This window comes from Rosa rugosa, chromosome 2 (assembly GCF_958449725.1).
Source record: "Rosa rugosa chromosome 2, drRosRugo1.1, whole genome shotgun sequence".
NCBI lineage: Eukaryota > Viridiplantae > Streptophyta > Magnoliopsida > Rosales > Rosaceae > Rosa > Rosa rugosa.
The window spans coordinates 32,160,564-32,180,414 of NC_084821.1; the positions used below are offsets into that span (position 1 = coordinate 32,160,564).

General features: G+C 36.5%; 3 protein-coding genes across 18 annotated transcripts; 2 read left to right on the forward strand and 1 right to left on the reverse strand.

Annotated features, from left to right (window-relative positions):
* Positions 1–7,231: 7,231 nt before the first annotated feature.
* LOC133733217 (ribonuclease H2 subunit A) lies at positions 7,232–9,701 on the forward strand. Of its 2 annotated transcripts, none has more exons than XM_062160846.1 (2): positions 7,232–7,446; positions 8,400–9,701. In XM_062160846.1, the coding sequence occupies exon 2, from the start codon at positions 8,450–8,452 to the stop codon at positions 9,335–9,337; it is 888 nt and encodes a 295-aa protein (XP_062016830.1). In that variant the 5' UTR covers positions 7,232–7,446; positions 8,400–8,449; the 3' UTR covers positions 9,338–9,701. The 2 variants fall into 2 exon arrangements, with proteins under 2 accessions (XP_062016830.1, XP_062016829.1); XM_062160845.1 differs by having other exon boundaries at positions 7,232–7,386.
* A 579-nt stretch (positions 9,702–10,280) lies between these two features.
* LOC133733235 (leucine-rich repeat protein 1-like) lies at positions 10,281–13,347 on the reverse strand. Its single transcript, XM_062160884.1, has 6 exons — positions 13,019–13,347; positions 12,435–12,506; positions 12,168–12,311; positions 11,757–11,828; positions 11,591–11,662; positions 10,281–10,566 (listed from the first exon to the last, which is right to left on the reverse strand). The coding sequence occupies exons 1-6, from the start codon at positions 13,228–13,230 to the stop codon at positions 10,494–10,496; spliced, it is 645 nt and encodes a 214-aa protein (XP_062016868.1). The 5' UTR covers positions 13,231–13,347; the 3' UTR covers positions 10,281–10,493.
* Positions 13,348–13,732: 385 nt separating this feature from the next.
* On the forward strand, positions 13,733–19,241 carry LOC133728367 (protein TPR3-like). Of its 15 annotated transcripts, none has more exons than XR_009855816.1 (12): positions 13,733–14,133; positions 14,241–14,318; positions 14,631–14,794; positions 15,877–16,110; positions 16,196–16,345; positions 16,429–16,630; positions 17,521–17,740; positions 17,986–18,061; positions 18,161–18,229; positions 18,351–18,450; positions 18,766–18,833; positions 18,908–19,241. XR_009855816.1 is itself a non-coding variant. In XM_062155782.1 (6 exons), exons 3-6 carry the CDS (start codon positions 16,042–16,044, stop codon positions 17,200–17,202), a joined length of 321 nt encoding a protein of 106 aa, XP_062011766.1. In that variant the 5' UTR covers positions 13,733–14,133; positions 14,241–14,318; positions 15,877–16,041; the 3' UTR covers positions 17,203–17,469. The 15 variants fall into 15 exon arrangements, 2 of the variants coding, with proteins under 2 accessions (XP_062011766.1, XP_062011765.1); XR_009855817.1 differs by having other exon boundaries at positions 14,684–14,794; XR_009855808.1 differs by lacking the exon at positions 14,631–14,794 and having other exon boundaries at positions 18,908–19,011; positions 19,056–19,241.
* Positions 19,242–19,851: the final 610 nt, after the last annotated feature.

Genomic DNA, 19,851 nt, shown 5'->3' on the forward strand with positions numbered 1-19,851 from the left:
TTAATAAGATTTCTTATCACCTCTTTTTGTACTTCCTAAAACACCCTTCTTTTTCTTTTTGAGTCTTTTTCTTCTCTCTCCCCCCTCTTCCAGACCACCACCAAGGTCCTCTCTCTCTTCTTCCCGATCTTCACCAAGTCTCTCTCTATCTCGAGTCAGAGCCTCCTCCACCGCCGTCGTCGCCTGCCTCTCGAAGTTCGAGCACGACGATCAGCTCTGGCTACTCCCTCTCTGCTGTCACGCCTTCCATGTATCGTGCATCAACACGTGGCTCCACTCCCAGCAGACCTGCCCGCTCTGCCAGTCGCCGATTTCCACGTCCGACTCCGAGCTCATGACTCTCGTTGACAATGCAGGCTCCTCCGCCCGCGGCAGCGGCGATAGCTTCTGACTCGAGATTGGCAATGTTAGCCGCCTCCAAACAACTACGACGTCCAACTCCAGCGCACGCCGCTCCTACTCCATCGGATCGTTCGACCACCTCGTCGATGACGACTCCGAGGTCCGATTGTCTAATGCCAGAAACGGCTAGTCTGATAGGAAAGAAGAGGTGATTGTTGTTCTCGGCGAGCTCCGGCCGCTGCCGTCAGAGGCCAGTCTAGCCCACAAGTTTTTCTTCCCCCCAATCTCAATCCAGCCCGAGTGCAGCCTCCCACCAACGGAGAGCCCGAGTGTAGCCCACAAGTTTTTCAGGAAGATCGGGAAGAAGAGACAGAGAGAGAGAGAGAGAAGACTTTGGTGGTGGTCTGGAAGAGAGAGGGGAGAGAGAGAGAGAGAGAGAGAGAGAGAGAGAGAGAGAGAGAGAGAGAGAGAGAGAGAGAGAGAGAGAGAGAGAGAGAGAGAAAAGACCAAAAATAAAAAGAAGGGTGTTTTAGGAAGTGCAAAAAGAGGTGATAAGAAATATTATTAAAAAATTAAAATGGGGTGTGGTTTGCAATTTTGGGGGTGCAAATTTCACCCCCCTTTGAAATTTGGTTCCTAATCTACTTAAAATAAAAACAAAACAAATAAACCTATATACAATGATCAACTTCCCTAAGCTAGACCAATACCACTCGAAAATTACTAAGTGTAAAAACAGAAAATCCATTTCAATATGCTACAAAAACGTGCCCATCTTAAATGCCTAGATAAGAGCTCAAATGAAAAGTCTCAACGGATCAATCCATTTATCTAATTCATTCTAATGTAGGCTTGGATCGGAAAAGTCCTTACCAAGCCCAATACTACTAATTTTTGAAAACACTCAGCGTAATTCTCTTAACTAGTAGTATTATCTAACCCTCGAATCAACTCACACATGCAAATTAACCATTACACATAGAATTTAACACGTAATTTCTAGAATCGTTTAATCATTACGTAATTTCCAGAATCGTTTAATCATTAAAGCATGATTTTTACCACCCGTTAGAACTAATTACTACTTGTTTAACTCAGCGTCTTAACAAATAACAATTACTCTTGGCAAATTAAGCAAACACACAAGAACTCTCACCGTTATTCTAGCATGCAAACTTATTAACCTAACTCTGAAAATTACCTAAACACGTAAAAGGGCACAAGATTGTAACATGCATCATCAAAGAATTCTCGAAATCAACTCAATAATAAACTGAAAATCTCTAAAATATTAATAAAAATATTCTGAAAATTTCATGTCTCCAATTACACAACTCGCAAATCCAAACACACAAAACCGAAACAAAAATTGTAAGTAGAGTCATAGTTACACTTTGAAGCTTTCCTCAGCGGCTTGGCAACAAGGTGATGAACTCGTCTCTACTATGGTGGTGGAGCGTCCTTGACTCAGCGTCTAATTAGAACTTTGTAGATTGATGGATGGATGGTGGTCACGGTCTTGTAGGTGTTGGAGGTTTGAGGAGTGAATTGGGCAGAGTCTTGGAACAGTTTTTTGGCCAGGAAGTGATACAAATTCTGTTCTGGACATTGCCTATTTATAGGGGAGCATTGGTTGGCTTTTGTCGATCATACCCTTCATCATTTGGACGGATGGGATTGCATCATAATTCCTTTAATTTCCCAACTGAAACGTCTTCTTTATGGCCTTAATGCCTCTCATAATGGGGTCCTTTAATTTCCAAGCTGAAACGTCTTTCTCTTATTTATTTTCCAGCTGAAACGTCTTTCTCCTTTATTCCTCAATTTAAAAACGTCTTTCTCCTTTATTCCTCAACTGAAAAACGTCTTTCTCCTTTATTTCCCTTCTTCATTGCTTGATCAAACGTCTTAAATGCTTTATTTTCTGATTCCATCATTGCTGTTTCCAAGAGTTCCACCAGGCAAGGTTTCCTACAACAAGCAAGAGAATATCAGAATTTTCTAGAGAAAATAAAGGGAATTAAAATGTAAAGACCGCAACAACGTCAACGGTGAGGAATCCTGATCCAGCTAGGATTTTTCATCAATTTTGCTTTTTCCATCTATTTCACGCCAAACACTCTACAAGACTCTGAAAACGACTCAATGACTCCAAACACAAAACTAAGGGAGAAACAAGGCTAAAATAGGGCACATACTCAATAATATTGTCGCACTTTGTGCTCCTATCAGAATCCGCTCATCTTTTGAAAGTCTCTCCATGTAGTACATCACAAAAAGTCCACAATCTAATTATGATGATATTACTAAGACTGTAACTACTTCTACTTAAACTCTCGTACAAAGTCAGAATAATAGCAATAATCAGATTACTCTCATCAACAATTGGCGGATATGAAGAAGCAAATAGGCCAAATGGTGGACTTCATGAGCAAGATCCATGAAAGTGGAAAGCTTCTAAGCAACACGGTTTCAAACCCTAATGGAGGATTCGAAATTGACAATGCCATGACAACAAGTAGTGGTAAAGTTCTTGTTGACGCCACTAAGGTCCCAAACAAGGTTCATGTGAACTTAGAGGAAGATGAGAAAGCTAAGTCAATAAAAAAATGGAGGAGAAAAAGACCCTACAACAGCCAAGGATGGAGCCTTGACACCACCACCACTTGTGAATACACCAAAACCAAAAGGTAATTAATGTGTCTAACTTGTCAAATTCGGTTAATGCTAACCCTATTTCCTCTTGCTTGCCTTTCCACGCAGATTTGAAAAATCCAAGAAAAATGAAAGTGAAAAAGCTATTTTGGAAACTTATAAGAAAGTGCAAGTGAATATCCCTCTCCTTAATGGAGCTTTGTACAACAAGGAAGCAAATTCGAGAAAAGGAAGTAGCCAAATTGAGTAAAAACGTCTCAATTGTTCTTCAAAGGAAGCTTCCTTAAAAATGCAAGGATCCGAGCAGCTTCACTATACCATGTGTAATTGGTAAGCTAGGTTTGAGAGTGCTATGTTAGACCTAGGTGCATCTATTAATGTCATGTCTTATTCTGTTTATTCATCTCTAGGTTTAAGTGAGCTCAAATCTGATAATGTTTGTGGAGCACAACTTGGAGGATCTCTAAGATGCGCCATCAATGGACTAAAAGAAACTCCGTTTGGTTGAAAAATGTTAAATACAAACGCTACTTGATACGTGCAAAAGCAATCGCCAATTTAACCCTGAAAAGATAACTGTTAGTATAGAATAAGCAGAGATCGTTCAAGCCGGGGATTGAGGGTACTTACATGTGAAACGAAATTAACGAGAAGAATTTACAAAACAAACGAAAATAACAAGTATATTATAGACAACAATTTGAAAATTACAAAGAATCCAAGTTAGAATTAAATTAGTAATCATACTCCTACTAGAATACATCTTACAAGTCATAGTCAAATTAGAAATCCATATACAACAAAGAATACTAATCATATACAAACTAGAAAACCAAATCCAATTAGAAAACAAATTCTAAACTAACACGAATTAGAAATACAAATACAACACAAACACAAACAACAAATCTTAATTAAACTCTAACTACACAAATCCTAAAATACTATTCACGAAAACACTATTCACGGAATTAAAATATATTTTCAGATTATTAACATGTTATTTACGATTTATATGCAACCTAAAATTCTAAGTTAATTTTATTTATTTACACAAACAAGAAAAAGTAAAGATAGGGGGTTTTGAAGATTGAAAACATAAATTTTAGAAAACAAATAAAAGATTAAAAACGTTTTATTTGCATAGGTGGGAAAAGAAAAACTTTTGGAAAACAATTTATCAAGAACCTTTCAAGATCAACATATTCATGCATCCCTTAATCTTGTTAATTACCATGGAATGAAATCAACCAAGAAACAAAGATCAACGCAACCAATGTCCCTTATTTTACTTCCCTTTACTTAGTCAATTAAGCAACGCACTTAATCCAACCTATTTCAAAAACAAGTATCACACAATCAACGCAACTCATGATCTCATGCATTCGAATCATTAAGAACAAGTGAAAGTTTAGTCAATAAACATGCAAATTCAAGTACTCAACGCAAGTCTCTTCATTACATGCATAATCTGATTTCGACCTTTGTCCAAAGCCTTTACTACCATATTGAATTAGGGTCACAACGCATAAACCTAATTACTAGCTCCAATTACATGCAATCATCCTAAGCGTGCACTCAAAGAACAAAAACATGCAAAAGTTATCTATAAAATAAAATCAGATTATCATTCCATATTTCGGCAACCAACAAGCATCAAAGACACACAAACACATCAATCATTAAAAAGAACATCAAAATCGCATCCCAAAAATCAATTTATTAACTCATGGTTTCGGTTTTACACAAAGAAAATCAACACAGAAATTTCTATCTAACAAGTCATAAAACTGAGAAGAATACATATGAAAGATGGTATGAACAATCCTTAGTTACGTCCCAAGGTCCAACGCAGATCCAAGGCGGCGGCACAAAGTGAAAATCACGGCAAAGATGGAGGATGGCACGGCTAGGAACTTGCAAGATGCGAAAACCTGAAAACTAGAGAGAACAAGTGAGAAATCGAATTTGTGGAGAAAGAATGTCACCTTGAGACGTCAAATACACTAGGTATATATAGGAGAACGTCTCAAAGCACTCTCAATTCATTTCTACTTGACTTCTCTTAGTTTGTGTTGATCTAGGACTTCTTTGACACAAAACAGATTTCCGGCAGACTTTACCTCAGTGCACTAAAACAGACATAACTTCATCTAGAAAATAGATATCGATGAGCTGTAAAAAGTTCTGGAAACTAGACATCGGTAGCTTTCCAACCATATAAAGATCATACTTTTCTGAGCTCTGAGAGATTTTTGACACTCCGTTGAAGTTGACTGATCTGCACAGGCAGTTTTCCGAATCTGTAATGGATTTGACTTTTAAAGCACAACTTAAGTCCAACTCGGTTTTCCTTGCCATCACATGCCTCTCACATGTCTTCCATGCCTTGTTGAAGAATGAAACGTCAAGAACCTCCTAGAACCTTCAAGAATCTCACGGCAATTCCAATCCTTTTCCACTTCGAATTCCAACTCCATATTTCTCTCAAAACCGAATCCAAAGTGTACTCCTCTTCCATGTGCACGGCATATGATCTTCTTGAGACTTCTAGATGCTTCATGAACATTTCAAGGCTCTCCTAGTATGAGTAGAACTCCATATGCAAGTAGGTTTCCTAGTCAAATACTGCTTCCTTTTCTGAGATGCTTCTACACTCTTCCAGAACCTTCTTGAGTAATCCTTATCCAACAGGGACTCCTTGTCACACTAGGTTTCCTTATTTGAGTAGAATTGGGTTTCCTTGTCCAAGTAGAACTTCTAATTTCCGCGACTTAAGAGTTTGAATCCAAGTCAGCTTCTGATTCCTACTCCAACTAGGATTCCTTTTCCTAGTCAAATTGGGAGAACATCCATTTCTTCATTTCTTTCCATTTCTGCGCCACTTGTGCCTTCCTTAGCCATTTTTGGACTTTGAGACTCCATTTTACCTGTAAAAACACTAACTAAGTTAAATTGATCAAGATAAAGGAAATAACTTAGCAAAATATAGGGTTTAAACATTATTAACGTCGCATTTTATGCTCCTATCACTACTTGGGAAGCAATCCAATTTAGATGAAGCTGTGGAGGAGTCATCAACGCAAATTTGCTTCCTTCATTCCTTTATCTCTTTAAAATATCAACTTTGCTCCTTTGTTTTTTTTAGGATTTATTTTCGTTAAATTACCTTTCTTTATGTTTTTATTTTCAATTGCATGCTTTAAATTGTTTTACATTGAGGACATTGTAGGATTTAAGGGTGGAGGAAGGGATTTACGATTTCTGTTTATTTTTAGGTTGTTAGTTTTGTGGGATAAAAAAAAAAAAAGATAAAAGAAATCTAAAAAATGTCAAAAAATAAAATAAAAAAAATTGTTGCCTTTTGTTTTCTTAGAGTCAAAATTGTCTTTGGGTGAAAACTTTTGTTCCGCTAGGCTCATCCTAGTAGGACACAATGTCTTGGATTGGTTTGGATGCAAGAAGTGTTTTCAATGAGCCTAACTCCTCCAAAATTGCTCCCTTCCTCACCTGATCGTGTTTGAAAGGAGTTATCGAAAGAAAAAGAGGAATAGCCTAAGTCCTTGGCTTCCAAAGCTTTATCTTTTTTTTTTTATTATGATAGTTATAATAACCAATATTTTGGTCAGATATATTATGGCAGAAAAACATCGCAAATGCCTTATTCAAAATAAAAATTAAGAGTCATCTAAGGCCGGTTGAGAATATGAATCCCACATAGAAACTGGAGATCATTGCGTATGGATTTATAATGTTTGGGTCAACTCCATCCATTGTCAATTTGATTTTGGTTACGAAGCACTAATTACTTTATTAATGGTATTAGAGCCCAGGTATCCCACATATGACTGTCTCGAGGCCACACGAGCTCTACATCACCCAATATAAGTTGTCCACGTATGAGGCATGAAAATTCACTATACATGCATAGAGACGTGTTGAGAATATGAATCTCATATGAGAAAAATGAGGACTTGTTTATGAGTTTATAAGAATTTAGATCAACTTTATCTATTACCAATTAGTTTTGATTGTGAATTTCAAATTACTTTATCAATACTAAGCCCAAAAATAGGAAATCCAATCCCAAAATGGGGCAGCTCAAGTCCATCCACCACAAGATAACTTATCTAGTTATCTAACCTTTTCCTTCAACTTTTTATCAAAACACCAGTGTCGGAAGCATAGTATTACTGTGGTTGAGTAGGGTCTTAACGCAAAGGGCATATATGTACCGACCTTTGATCGAGCAATAGGCGGGATTGAAAAATATAAGCGCGCAAAAAATGTAGAAAGGGCAAAAAAAAGAAAAAGGCTAAGGTTTTGCGTCCACCCAGTTTCCGTCTGTTTCTCTACTTCGCTTTCAGAGCTCCTCCTCTCCTCTCCTCTGTGAGTAACGACTATATTCCTGTCCATACTTCTTTTTGCTAATTCGAAATTCGATATATGGTAAGTTAGAATCAATCGATGCTTTCTTGGGGCTTGGTTTTAATTTGATTTCTGAGATTCTATTACCATTTTATGCTTGTGCTTTTTATTTTTTATTTTTTTTTGTTAAGTGTAGGGTTTAATAATCTGAGAGTGTTGCTGTGGGGTTTAATAATCTTGTGGGTTTTTACCATTTTATAATTTGGTTGCCTAGAGACTACCATCACCAATATCAGGTATATATTTCTGGGTCTCTATGTATTTTGATTGAGATGGACAAGGGATTTTGTGTAGCATTGAATTCGGTTTTCTAACTCTTGGGTCTGGGATTGACATGGGGTTTTAACTTGTGCTCAGTAACTTCAGACTTCACTCTACATGCCCGTGCTCTCTTGGAAAGTAAAATCTTACACCACCTACCTATCACTGCCAAATGCTGATCGTAATCGGGTTTGATTAAATTTGAAATTTGGAAATTCTGATCTGTATTTTCTCTTACTCTTCTTGTTTGGGTAATTGTTTTTGTCTGCTGAGTTGCTTGACTTTTACTGCCTGACGTTTATAAGAGTCAGTCATCATTACATTCCTAAGCCAGAAGGACTCTTCAAAGAGAGTATCCATCTCGTTAATAATGAATTCTCTTGTTCTTATGGGGGAGCTTTTATTTATGTAGGAAAGTATCAGTAAGTTAATGCCCACCTGAGTTCTTAACTCTTAAACCAGCCGTTGTTCGTATGCAATTATTTTTTCTTTCATGACTCTATTTCAAAGGTTTTCTGCATTGCAGTACTAATTAACTATCTTGTGTATAAATTGTTGGTTTTGTTGTCAATTCGTTTTATAGAATTTTTCTACAAAAATTATTATATGATTCAGACTATTTGTTTTAAGTTCTGATTTCTAATAAAATTTCGGAAAAGTTGTTTTTTTTAGGCATCGAGACTAACAAACGCTCGTGGTTAATATATTTTCAGGAAAAATGAAGGCCTGAGAAGAGAGAAAGAAAGAGTTGAGTTGCTATAAAATGGGATCTGACACTACACTTCCCCAATGGGCGTCAGAGCCTTGTATCATGGGCATCGATGAAGCCGGCCGAGGCCCTGTTCTAGGGCCAATGGTGTATGGATGCTTATACTGTGCTCGCTCATATGAGAAGACTCTCTCCTCTTTGAACTTTGCGGATTCAAAGACACTAAAAGAAGAGAAGAGGGAGGAATTATTTGAGAATCTAAAGGCTGATGAATCAATTGGGTGGGCTGTCGATATCATAGATCCGAGAGAGCTTTCAGCTAAAATGCTAAAGAAGAATAAGATAAACCTTAATGAGATATCACATGACTCTGCAATTGGCCTTGTCACTAAGGTGCTTAACATGGGGGTTCTTCTAACTGAGGTCTACGTGGATACAGTGGGAGATACTGAAAAGTATAGAACTAAACTGTCTGAGAGATTTCCTGGAGTTAATTTTGTGGTTGCAAAGAAGGCTGATAGTCTTTACCCAGTTGTTAGTGGAGCAAGCATAGCTGCAAAAGTCACAAGGGACAGAGCCTTACGAGAGTGGGTGCTTGATGAAACAGCTGAAGATCTGCACAAAAACTTTGGTTCTGGATATCCTGGAGATCCCGATACCAAGGCCTGGTTGCAACATCACAAACACTCGGTATTTGGATTCCCAACATTGGTACGTTTTAGCTGGGGCACATGTACTCCATATTTTAAAGACATTGCTGAAGTCTTATGGGAATCAATGGATGACGATGGTTCTAGCAGTTCTAATGGAAAGCGGCAACTGAAATTAAGTAGTTTTGGTGTCACAACATCAAAGAGAAAGATTGAAGAAATAGAATCAAATGGTAAAGGACGCTGCAAATTTTTCCTGGCTCGTAAGCTTGAGCAAGTTACTCATTTCTAAGTATGGTGCAGGAGAGATGTCAGGCTGGATACTATCAAAGTGGGAACTGCACCATGGTGTTTGTCGTCACTTCCATTCTGACCAGAACTTGTCAATCTGCCACCATTTGCAGTTCCATAACTGAAGCCAAGTTCTGTTGCAGTATTTTATTATGGATTTACTACACCATCCGTTTGCAGTTTTATCTTTCAATGTGATGTCTCTTTTTTTTTTTCCCCCTTTTTCCCTGTTATTTCGGTTTTCTTTACCGGGCAATGAAACTTGTTTGACAAAGTGAATCTATATTTTTATGCATTTAGGGGGTCAAGCATGTAATAAGAACCAAGATGGGTTGCTATAGAACTGATGTTTATCTGTTATATTCTTTGGCTTCTTCCGATTTATGTTTGGGAGACCCAGGCATTTCCAATATTCATTTATTCTAAACTAAACAAATCTTTGTACCCAAAAACCAAAAACAAAAAACATGAACTAAACTAGTCTCATATTTGGAGGAACTGATTGTATTCTTGTACATGTTACCTCATGGGAGAGATGTATATGGAACAATGAGCATCCATTTTAAGGTCGACTGTTCAGCTCCATCACCCGAATGCACAGCAAAAATGAAAGGCTGGTGCAACAACTACTACGGAGTTACAAGTTGGACAACATAATGTTTGTTTCAACGCCTTAAGTCCTTAACCATTTTTGTCAGTAGATTTCCGTACAACTGAGTTTCACAGTTTCATCTGAGGACTTCGCCCACTATATTAGGTTATTTTATCCAGAAATTCAAAAAGTCGGAGAACCATTACAATATTATATAGTAACATCCATATCCCACAGGGGAAGCAAAATAGAAAGATGACAGCTCAATATTCATAGAACCTGTGGGCTGTGGTTTTTTCAAATTCAGAGCCTTATGACAATAAGTATGATCTAAGAAAACAAATCAAGGACGTGCGCTGTAACTAAAACTTTAACTGCTACTAAATAGTGTATTGACATATTATACCAAACGCACAGCGATAGAGAATTATAGGCACCGTCATAATGCCAATGCCATTAGTATCATAAAATTTACAAATACTTTTTATATGAGGGATTGAACTTGAACCAATCCATGAAAAGGTACAGTATCTAATTCAAAGCAGAGTCAAGATTCCATCCTTTCTCACGAGCAGTTGGTGTCGTAGCTTGCAAGCCCCAACAACTCCGGACCTTCAAGTCGATGGTTGTTCTCAAAGCTACAATATTTGGAAACAAAACTGAGATTTCAATGTAAAGCCACAAGAAAGAATAACTAATAGCTGGAAACAAATTTACACAACAACACATCTCAGTCCCATCTGCAGTGAAAAACCCTACCCCCAAAAGGTATAAAGCACTTGATCCTTTTGAACTTTATTTCATAAGATAGTCCAGACAATTTGGCAATGCTTGCATCCCTAATACATATTTGTGCTTGACAATTCGAACTCTTATATTTATCAAGCTATTTGCCTATACCCCCTTATTATTATATATTCACCAAGCATACAATAGTATACTTCCCATTATAACAATTATAATTTTTTTTTTTGAACAATAATTATAAGATTTTGTAGCTTTTCCATTTCCTGGTACCTTTTTCAAACTTGATAGACCAGCCAATAATAAATTATTTACAAAAAATTTATTTTGACCATTTGTTATTTGATAATCACATCCATATTATAATCCAACTAGATTTTATGTTTTGTGTTGGATAATCCAATCTGACATCAGCTGAACAAAGTTGTACCACTATCCTAAATCATTTTGTATCTACTTCTCATTTCTTCGGGTTTGTACTTCAGACTGTCTATGTGAATTCAAGATGCTTGAGAATACCACAAGTACGTAACATCAAATATGTACTCTCATATACAAAATAAAACTTGAAAATATACAATTGTCATATGCTCAGTGAGTGAATAAGGCAACTTGAAGTCTTTGTAAAGGAAACCCATAAAATTAAAATTAAAATTGCTGATGAAAAACATGCAAAGTCCATTTGGAAACAGGAATATCAATCAACCCAAACTCCCTTTTATATATTTCATAATGACGCAGAGACAACTTTTTCTTATAATTAGGGTGTCAAAATGGAGAGCATTATCTAATACTGGGAAAAAAAAAATATAACAAAACAGATTCCTTGGTTATTGTTATGGGAGAAGCCATTATTTATCAAATAGTGAGGTAAACTTAGATAAAGGAGCAACATGGCAAACAACAGAAAGAACGTACTTGCTCAGAGGAATGTGCTCAAATGGTCCACTGGTAGGAATTGTTCCACACAAATCATTGCTCGATACATCCCTAGAAGGATTGACAATTTTAACGGCAGTCAGGCACTTATACCAAACATAGTAATAAAAAGGAACACTAAGAGAATAGTTCAACAAGCACTCACACAACTTTGAGGCTTGCAAGACCAACGAGATCCCTGGGGATTGGCCCACTTAATCTGTTGTCATTGAGACGTCTGCCACACCAAGCAATTATGAGACAAAAGCACGCAGTACTGTCCTAATAAACTAATTATGTTGACAGAAAGACAGATGACCAGAGGGTTATTGAATGATACGAGGCCAACTATTAGTCCTAATCTGAGTAACACTGGGGGGAAAATTGCAAACTGTGCAGCACACTACAACATTCACTTTTCACTGTTGCACCTTTGCTCCACAAGCCCAAATAAGTTATCCCACCATTTTGAAGCAAGAGTAAAATTCTTAGAATGTCGATCACCCAATTCCCAGACCAAGAAGATAGATGGATAAATACCAGAACAGTCCAATAGTAGAGGTAAAACATAACTTACAAGAACACAAGTGATTTCAATTTCCCTAATGAAGGAGGAATTGTCCCTGATATGTTGTTGTTATATAAGTCCAAGCTAACGAGGCTCTTCAGGTTACCAAGCTCAGCTGGAATAGTTCCATGAATATTATTTCTGTAAAGCTCCCTGCATAATCGAAGAAGCACATACAAGGGTTAAACATGAAAATATTGACGGGAAGTAATATACAACAAAGTTTACAAAAACCCCAGCATACAGTGAGGGGAAATGTGAAAGGATAAGACATACAGATATTGAAGATGCTCAAGTTTTCCAAGTTCAGGTACCAGATGTCCAGAGAGGTTTGAATTACCTAAATCCCTGCCCAAAATATCAAAATCACACATTCAATTGCAATGGAAAATCACACATTCTAATGTATGCACACAAGAGAAAAGCACTACTAAATTCGATATTAATTTTACAAAATGCCTAATTATTTTCTGTTTCATTCTCCACTTTAAAGTTCAAATATAGCTGATGTTGGTTGCAAGCTAGAATGACACAATAATGTATAAAAAGGAAACTAACCTTAGGTGCAATGCCTAGATCCCTATTGGTGTGATGCTATCCCTTTTCCATTTCCTATCCTTGTATTCATAAAATTCCTACTTTTAACGATTCTACACAAAAAACCTCGTGTGGCAGCTAAGAACTATACATGCATGATTAACCCCTGTAGGGCAGGACCAGCTAAGCAGAACCAAAATTGCCAACTATCTGAACTTGAAAGGCATCATATCATATATTCAAACAGAAAGAGCAAATGAAGCAGAAGCAGAAACAGAATAGTATTCTAATGAAAATAGGGAGAAAGGAAAGGAGAGGGGTACAGTCGGGTAACGCGATTGTCCTGGTTGCAGGTGATGTGGAACCAAGTGCAGGGGTTGACGAGTGTGGGATCCCAGCTCTGCAGCACGTTATCGGGATCCGATAAGCTCTTCCTCAGCGTGTACAAAGCGTCTGATTCCGAGTTACCGTACACCAACCCAACCACGCTTACACTTATTAGGGTTAGCCTCAACAACCAAAACCTCGCCGCCATCGCCACTGCCGCTTCTTCGTTTTGCTTTCTATCAAATTTTATTTCAACTTCTCCTTTGCCTTGAGCTTTAATTGCCAAAAAAAAAAAGGGGTTTAATCGCTTAATTTATTCGCTTAATTTATTCTTGTTCAAGAGCGTGTGAGAGAGAGAGAGACCACAGAGTCAAAAGGTCAAGAGAAGGAACGACTAGTGTAAATCATGGCCTTTCTTTTCATTTATTCTCTTTTTGTTTTTTTTCATTGGTCATTATTCCCCGTCGATTTGATAGAGGCTAGTAAAACAATCCATATGGGCCCGTTTGTTACCCACGACAAAATGAGTTTGTGTTGAATAAGGGAATTTACTTGATTCGGGCCGTGTTTGGTGTGAGCGAGTTGTAATGCTCCAAAAGCATTGACGTTACAGCGCTGCGAATCTTAAAAGTGTTGACAAAATAATACTTTAACTTCTTAGGATGCACCAGGCTTTCAAAATTAGGATGAGAAAAGTAACGAAATTATACATATATCTAAAGCTGAGTTTACTGTTTTCAATTGTTCACTCGGAAGGAGAAATGGCGCTTCTGCCCTTGATTTTTTCTTCTAATTGGAAGTTTGTCTTCGTGTCTCATACTATGTTGGGTGGGCATATCTGTCTTTCGGCAATGGAAGGGGACGAAAGGACCTTTTTGTCCTGCCTTTTCTTCTGCAATTTCAGGTTGTTCTTGGTGTTTGGCACGACGTCGGCTGGGCATATGTGTCTTTGCGGAGTTGAAGACGTCGTGGGGCTTAGAAAGACAAAATATATATATTAACAACAAAGCTGATCTGTACTCTTCGGGAAGCCTCCATCCAAATCAAGGTTCACTGTTAACTGACCTCAGAGTTGGTGATCAAGATCAAGAACAAGAACAGTGACAACTCGGTGAGACTATAGTTCTTTCAAATCGATGTCAACATCATCGTTATTATTCATCTATTAGTCATATACCCAAACTGATTTCGTTGAAATTCTTCTTCTATGATTTGCAGTCTCCATCAAAGTCCAAGCAATCAAATAGAAAAAAGGAGGACGGGCCACTTTCAGTTTTTTTTTTTTTTCTGCAAAAGGTAGACAGCAATATTTTGATTCCTGATTAGCTTGGCATAGAAAACAAACTCAGGAGAAAGAGATCATTCAACAAATGAAGTTCAGATTTATAGTAATTTAATAATCACTTTATTCAGGAGAAAGAGATCATTCAACAAATGAGGTTTAGATTTATAGTAATTTAATAATCACTTTTGACTCCGATTTATAGTGATTTAATCAAGGTAATAATCTGAACTTCATTTGTTGAATGATCTCTTTCTCCTGAGTTTGTTTTCTATGCCTGTCTCAATTGTTCTATTTCTGCTTTATTCAGTTTGGCATGCATGTAGTTTTTGATATGCAGAATAACTACAAATGCATACATGTACCTCAATGATATAAGGGTTGGAAGGGAAAATGAAAGCACAGAAGTGACTGAGAAAATTATTCACTTACTTGATCAAACTGTCTGAGAAGTCTACTGATCCATTTCAAACCAGCCAGCAAAATTTTTGTACGCATTTGATTAGTTAGCTCTATTTCTTTCAACAATTTTTTTTTTTGGATGATTTTGATTTTTGTACGCATTTGATTAGTTTGTTCTTGATTTTGTAGAATGACTTTATGAGCATTTTTGTGTAGCTTTTAAGCTTTTGTTGCGAAAAGATTTGAAAACTTTGTTTGTTAGACAGTTTATATGTTGTGCATTATCTGTTAAAGGGACTTCTTTTGTGATATGGTTTTTGCGGCACAAGTCTTTCTTGAAGCAGATGCCTGTAATGTTTTTTCAATCATGGGCCAATAATCTTAGTTTTCTTTATGCATAGAACCTGAAAGTGCGTACTGCTCTCTTGCCGCATTTTTTCAATATAACAAGTAGGTGATCTGTTCATCAAGTTTACAGCTTTATTATATTGTATATAGCACTGCTATGGTACCAAGATTTAGCAGTGCATATTTGACAAAAAATGACTATTTTCATATTATTCTTTGTAGACTAATTTTAAAGGGTTCCTGACAGACCTTTTTAGAGTTAGAGTTTATATTCACAGTTGTGATTTGCTGTCAGTGAATTTTAAGTTCAAATATTAGAAATGTAGAGTATCTATCTTATTTATTTTGATTGTGAGTATCTGTGATGTGGTTGGATATTAGAATATTAGGATTTTCTGTGCATATTATGTAGGATTTGGTTGGAGTGGATTTGATCTGCTGTTGTACCCTGGTTTGTCCTGATGGGAATCAAATCTGCTTCAGATTCCACAAGCCAAACGAAAATTGCAGTATTTATTATATGGTATATAGGTCAATGAAAAACTTTTCAGTAAAGTCAATACATGAATATAGGTGTTATATTGTGTGAACTACATTTTGATTGTTATCAACTAAGATCTCTATCATGAACTCATCCTTTTACCATACCATACTTAGTTCTGTTGAAACTAAGCTAAAAGGTAGATACTCGGGTAATATCTAAGCTAAAAGGTAGGCATAGTATCTGATTGCTTTACAAAGTCTTTTCTTCCATTAGTGATGCCATGTTTGGTTTTCTTATGTATAAAATTCTGATGGACGTCTAATCTCTGTACGTCACAGGCTATTTCATGTGGGACAAATAAAGAAGGGGATTCATACTTGGTGGAATGGAATGAAAGCGAAGGAGCTGTAAAGCGTACCTATCATGGTCTTGGGAAGTGGACTGTTGGGGTTGTGCAGTTTGATACCGCCAAGAATTGATTCTTGGCTACTGGCAATGAGTTCATGGTTAAATTCTGGGACATGGACAATGTTAACCTTTTGACAAGTACAGATGCAGATGGTGGACTGCTGGTAGGCATTACATCATGTTTATTTATTTTATTTTTTAATGAAATCATTCTTTCCAACTAATCATCATGGTCTTAAAATTCTGCAGGCTTCTCCTCCTATTAGATTTAACAAAGAAGAAATACTGTTAGCTGTCTCAACAAATGACAATGGTATTAAACTTCTAGCAAATTCAGATGGAATTAGGTTACTGAGAACAGTGGATGCTTCCAGAGCTGCTTCTGTGGCTGTTGTGAAGGTAAAGTTTCATTTTGGCATATCTTCAGATTCGTTAGCTTTCTTTGGTGATATTCACAATGTGTCTGCTTCATTAATATGCAGGTCTCAGCAGTAGGAACATTTGGATTGTCTAACATTACTGTTGGAACAGGCATTGGAGATCGAGCAGCTCCAATGCCAGGCATGGTTGGACTGGTGAGTGTCATGATTATCTCTCATGGGTGACTCAAATCCCAGAAGAAATCCATATAAATCAATGCTAACGTAGCTACACATGTTGCTGTCATGAATTTGTTATGTGATGGTAAGTCCTCAGAAAGCATGCTCCTATTCAGTTCCGCATGCCATAATAAGCACACTTGATCTTTCTAATATCTTAAACAGTCCTGTAGTACAATTGCTTTCTGATGTTTCAGATTGTATAGTGCATGTTATTTCTGTTTCATAATTGTTAGTTTATTACATGGAATAAGAACCTGTGGGTTGTTTAGCATTATTACTGAAAGGCATTTCCAAATCAGAACACTGCTGATGAACAACTTATGGTGAAGGAATATTAAGCCTATATATATGTCAAAAGGTGAAAAAAAAAAAAAAGAACAAAAAAGCTCAGAATGAAGTTCAATAGATTCTGAAAGTTAGATCAAGCAAATACACTTTTTGGTTTAGATAGCAATGTAGCCTATAAACCAATGAAGTTCTATAGCATTCAAAAGGTAGTCTCGATATTAAAGTTTGGATCTTTTAAGTGTATGGTTTCTGGGTTTTATGGGGTTTTTAGATTTTGAATTGAAATGGCCGGAATGGGTAGGAAATTTTAGAACTTTGGGATTGTTTAGAACTTTGGGGTTACCTTCTGCTTTCTAGGTTTTTTAGGTTTCAAATGGAAAAGGGTAGTCTAAACTCTGCATGCGGTCCCAGCGCTGCCTCACCTTCCCTGTCATAGTGTCATATTCCAACGAGCCATTAAAAAGTACTCGGGTCTTCTTCACTCACTCAGCCACTTCTAATTTTCTGTATCTGCATGCTTCAATTATGACATTCAATTGATGATTTCGGATTTTAGATCAATGGCATCCTTTCGCTACAAAATGTTGAATCAACTAGCATAAAGCACAACAGAAGAGCATGTGACCGTTGCAAGAACAGAACATATTGAAGTTTTTAACATACTTACAGAACCAGTATTTGCAGGAAATATAAGGAAAAAGAGCAACGATAGCAGCAGCAACACATGCATTATGGAAAAGGAAACCACTATATTGAAGGCTGAAGAGCTCAATAAGAAGCATCAACAAGTTGATCATATTCAATTGATACATTAGATCCCTGGCAGCAGACAAGTTCTAGAACTTTTGAAAGCTACTTCAGACCCATCTGCCAATGTTCTCGACATCGTGCTTTACTTTTCAAGGTTAGATGTTGGTTATCATAAGTGATAGTGTCTTCAGGCAGCACTTTTCTGTTATGCTTGATGTCTTTTGGCTGTCCCATATACTGAAATCTTAGGCCATTTTGATATGTGCTACCATGAGTTAGGGATAAAACCTTGAACTTAAGTACATAACAGTTTTTAGACACAATTTTTTTCGTATGCAGCAAAAGAAATAACTAAGAAATTGAAATTCTTACTTTTTCAGGAAATTTCTATTTCAGCAGATATTAAGTTTATAGGCGTAACGGAGAGATTAGGTGTATTTCAGCAAAGATAAAATTGCACCACCAGCGGCAAGAGGTAATTGATAATTATTCTCTGAGATTATGAGTTCTCTTTGGTTCAAGCATCGAAATGTCAAGAGTAAGTTCAAGAATGTAACTTTTTTGATAATTTCAGGAGGACAAAGTACTAGATGAAGAAATTGAAGAGGATGAGATGTTCTGGAATCAAGAAGCTCTTAAAGAGGTAATATTTTTGTTTTTTGTTATTTTTTCTCTTCTCTTTCTTTTTTCAAAGTTTTGTTTACTGTAATTTGTACTACTGTACACTGTTTGTAATTTACGTTCATGAATGGATATTGTGGTAGGAGGAAGAAGATGATAACTATGAAGTGGAGCTGAAGTTGCTGATGTGTTCTCAAATTGTTTACTTTAATTTCAAGTTTTCTAGCATTTTAGAGGAAATGTGTGAGTTTAAATTACCTCTATTTGTTTGTGCAATTAATTGGGAACTAAGTTGTGATTATTTTGAGTTGACGTCGACAGATCTTTGTATTTCCTTTGATTATGTATTTTACAAACTTAAAAATTAATACCTGAAGTCACCAACTGGTGTATAAGAAATTATGCTGATTTTGGGGTTTTACTAATTTTGAATCAATTTGGCACCTTACAAATGGTGAGCAATGTTCAATTAGCATTTTAATTAGTACTTGGAAATTGGAAGTACAGAATATCTATAGATTGTGTTAATATTAATTATAGTTGGCTTAATACTATCAGTTCCTAAGCTGGATTGAGCGATGCTGTGATTTGGTGTTGAAGCATCTTTCAGTCATGCAGAAACAAAGGTATGTTGCTACTCTCTTAATACACTATTTGTCTGTCTCTCTAAATGTACTAATACATATTATGACTTTTCCAGATGCTGATGAAAAAAGTTGATCCATTGATGAGAGCCATGGAGCGGAGTCTATGAAAATAAAGAGAAAAGCCGTAGCTAAAGATAAAGAAGCTGCAGCAGCCAAGGTGAATGCTGACAAAAAGAACAGAATTATAAACTCATCTAAGAGGTTGTAATTAGTTTTCAACAGCCTCAATACCATTCTTTCCTTTTGTTTTCAGTTCAATTTCGACAGTGCTTTGAACCAAGCCTGCATTATATATTAGTAACCTTCAGTGATTTTTTGAGAATAGCGAGCTTTGTCTTTCTTTATTTCTCACTTCCATCAAAAATGAGGTCACTTTCAGATTTTCAATTACGCTTTTCATGGTTGTGATTTGTTAACAACAACAAATTCCGCGGCAAAGCGCGGGTGCTGTTGCTAGTTAACTCTAGAGACAATACTTGATTATTAATCTCTGCATTGTAAAAAAAAAAAAAAAAAACCAAGCTAAAAAGCCCAAAGATTGAAATTGAGTATTTGTTTTACGCAAAACTCTAAAATCCTATTAACACAACTTAATAGTTAGAATAAAGATATCTCAAAACTTTTGGTGAAAGAAGCTAACAAAATTCAAAGGATAGTAATTGAGCTTAAAAATAACTTCAGCAAAATCAAAATAATTAACAACTAATGGTTTCAAGAAGAGTCTAAAATCTGAGAATTCTAACAAAATCAAAATAATTAACAACTAATGGTTTCAAGAAGAATCTAAAATCTGAGAATTCTAACAGTACACTTTGAGGATAGTTTCCAAGGGATCCGGCTCCTCTAAAGTGAGGAGGTTATAAATTTACGTCAATTTCATAAAATCTTGACCATCTGTCCAATCTAAGGGTCCTGACAATTGACACATCACTATTCCACTAATTTTTGGTTTTTCATCTTAAAAGTTAACTCCAAAAAAAAAAAAAAAATTGGGAAT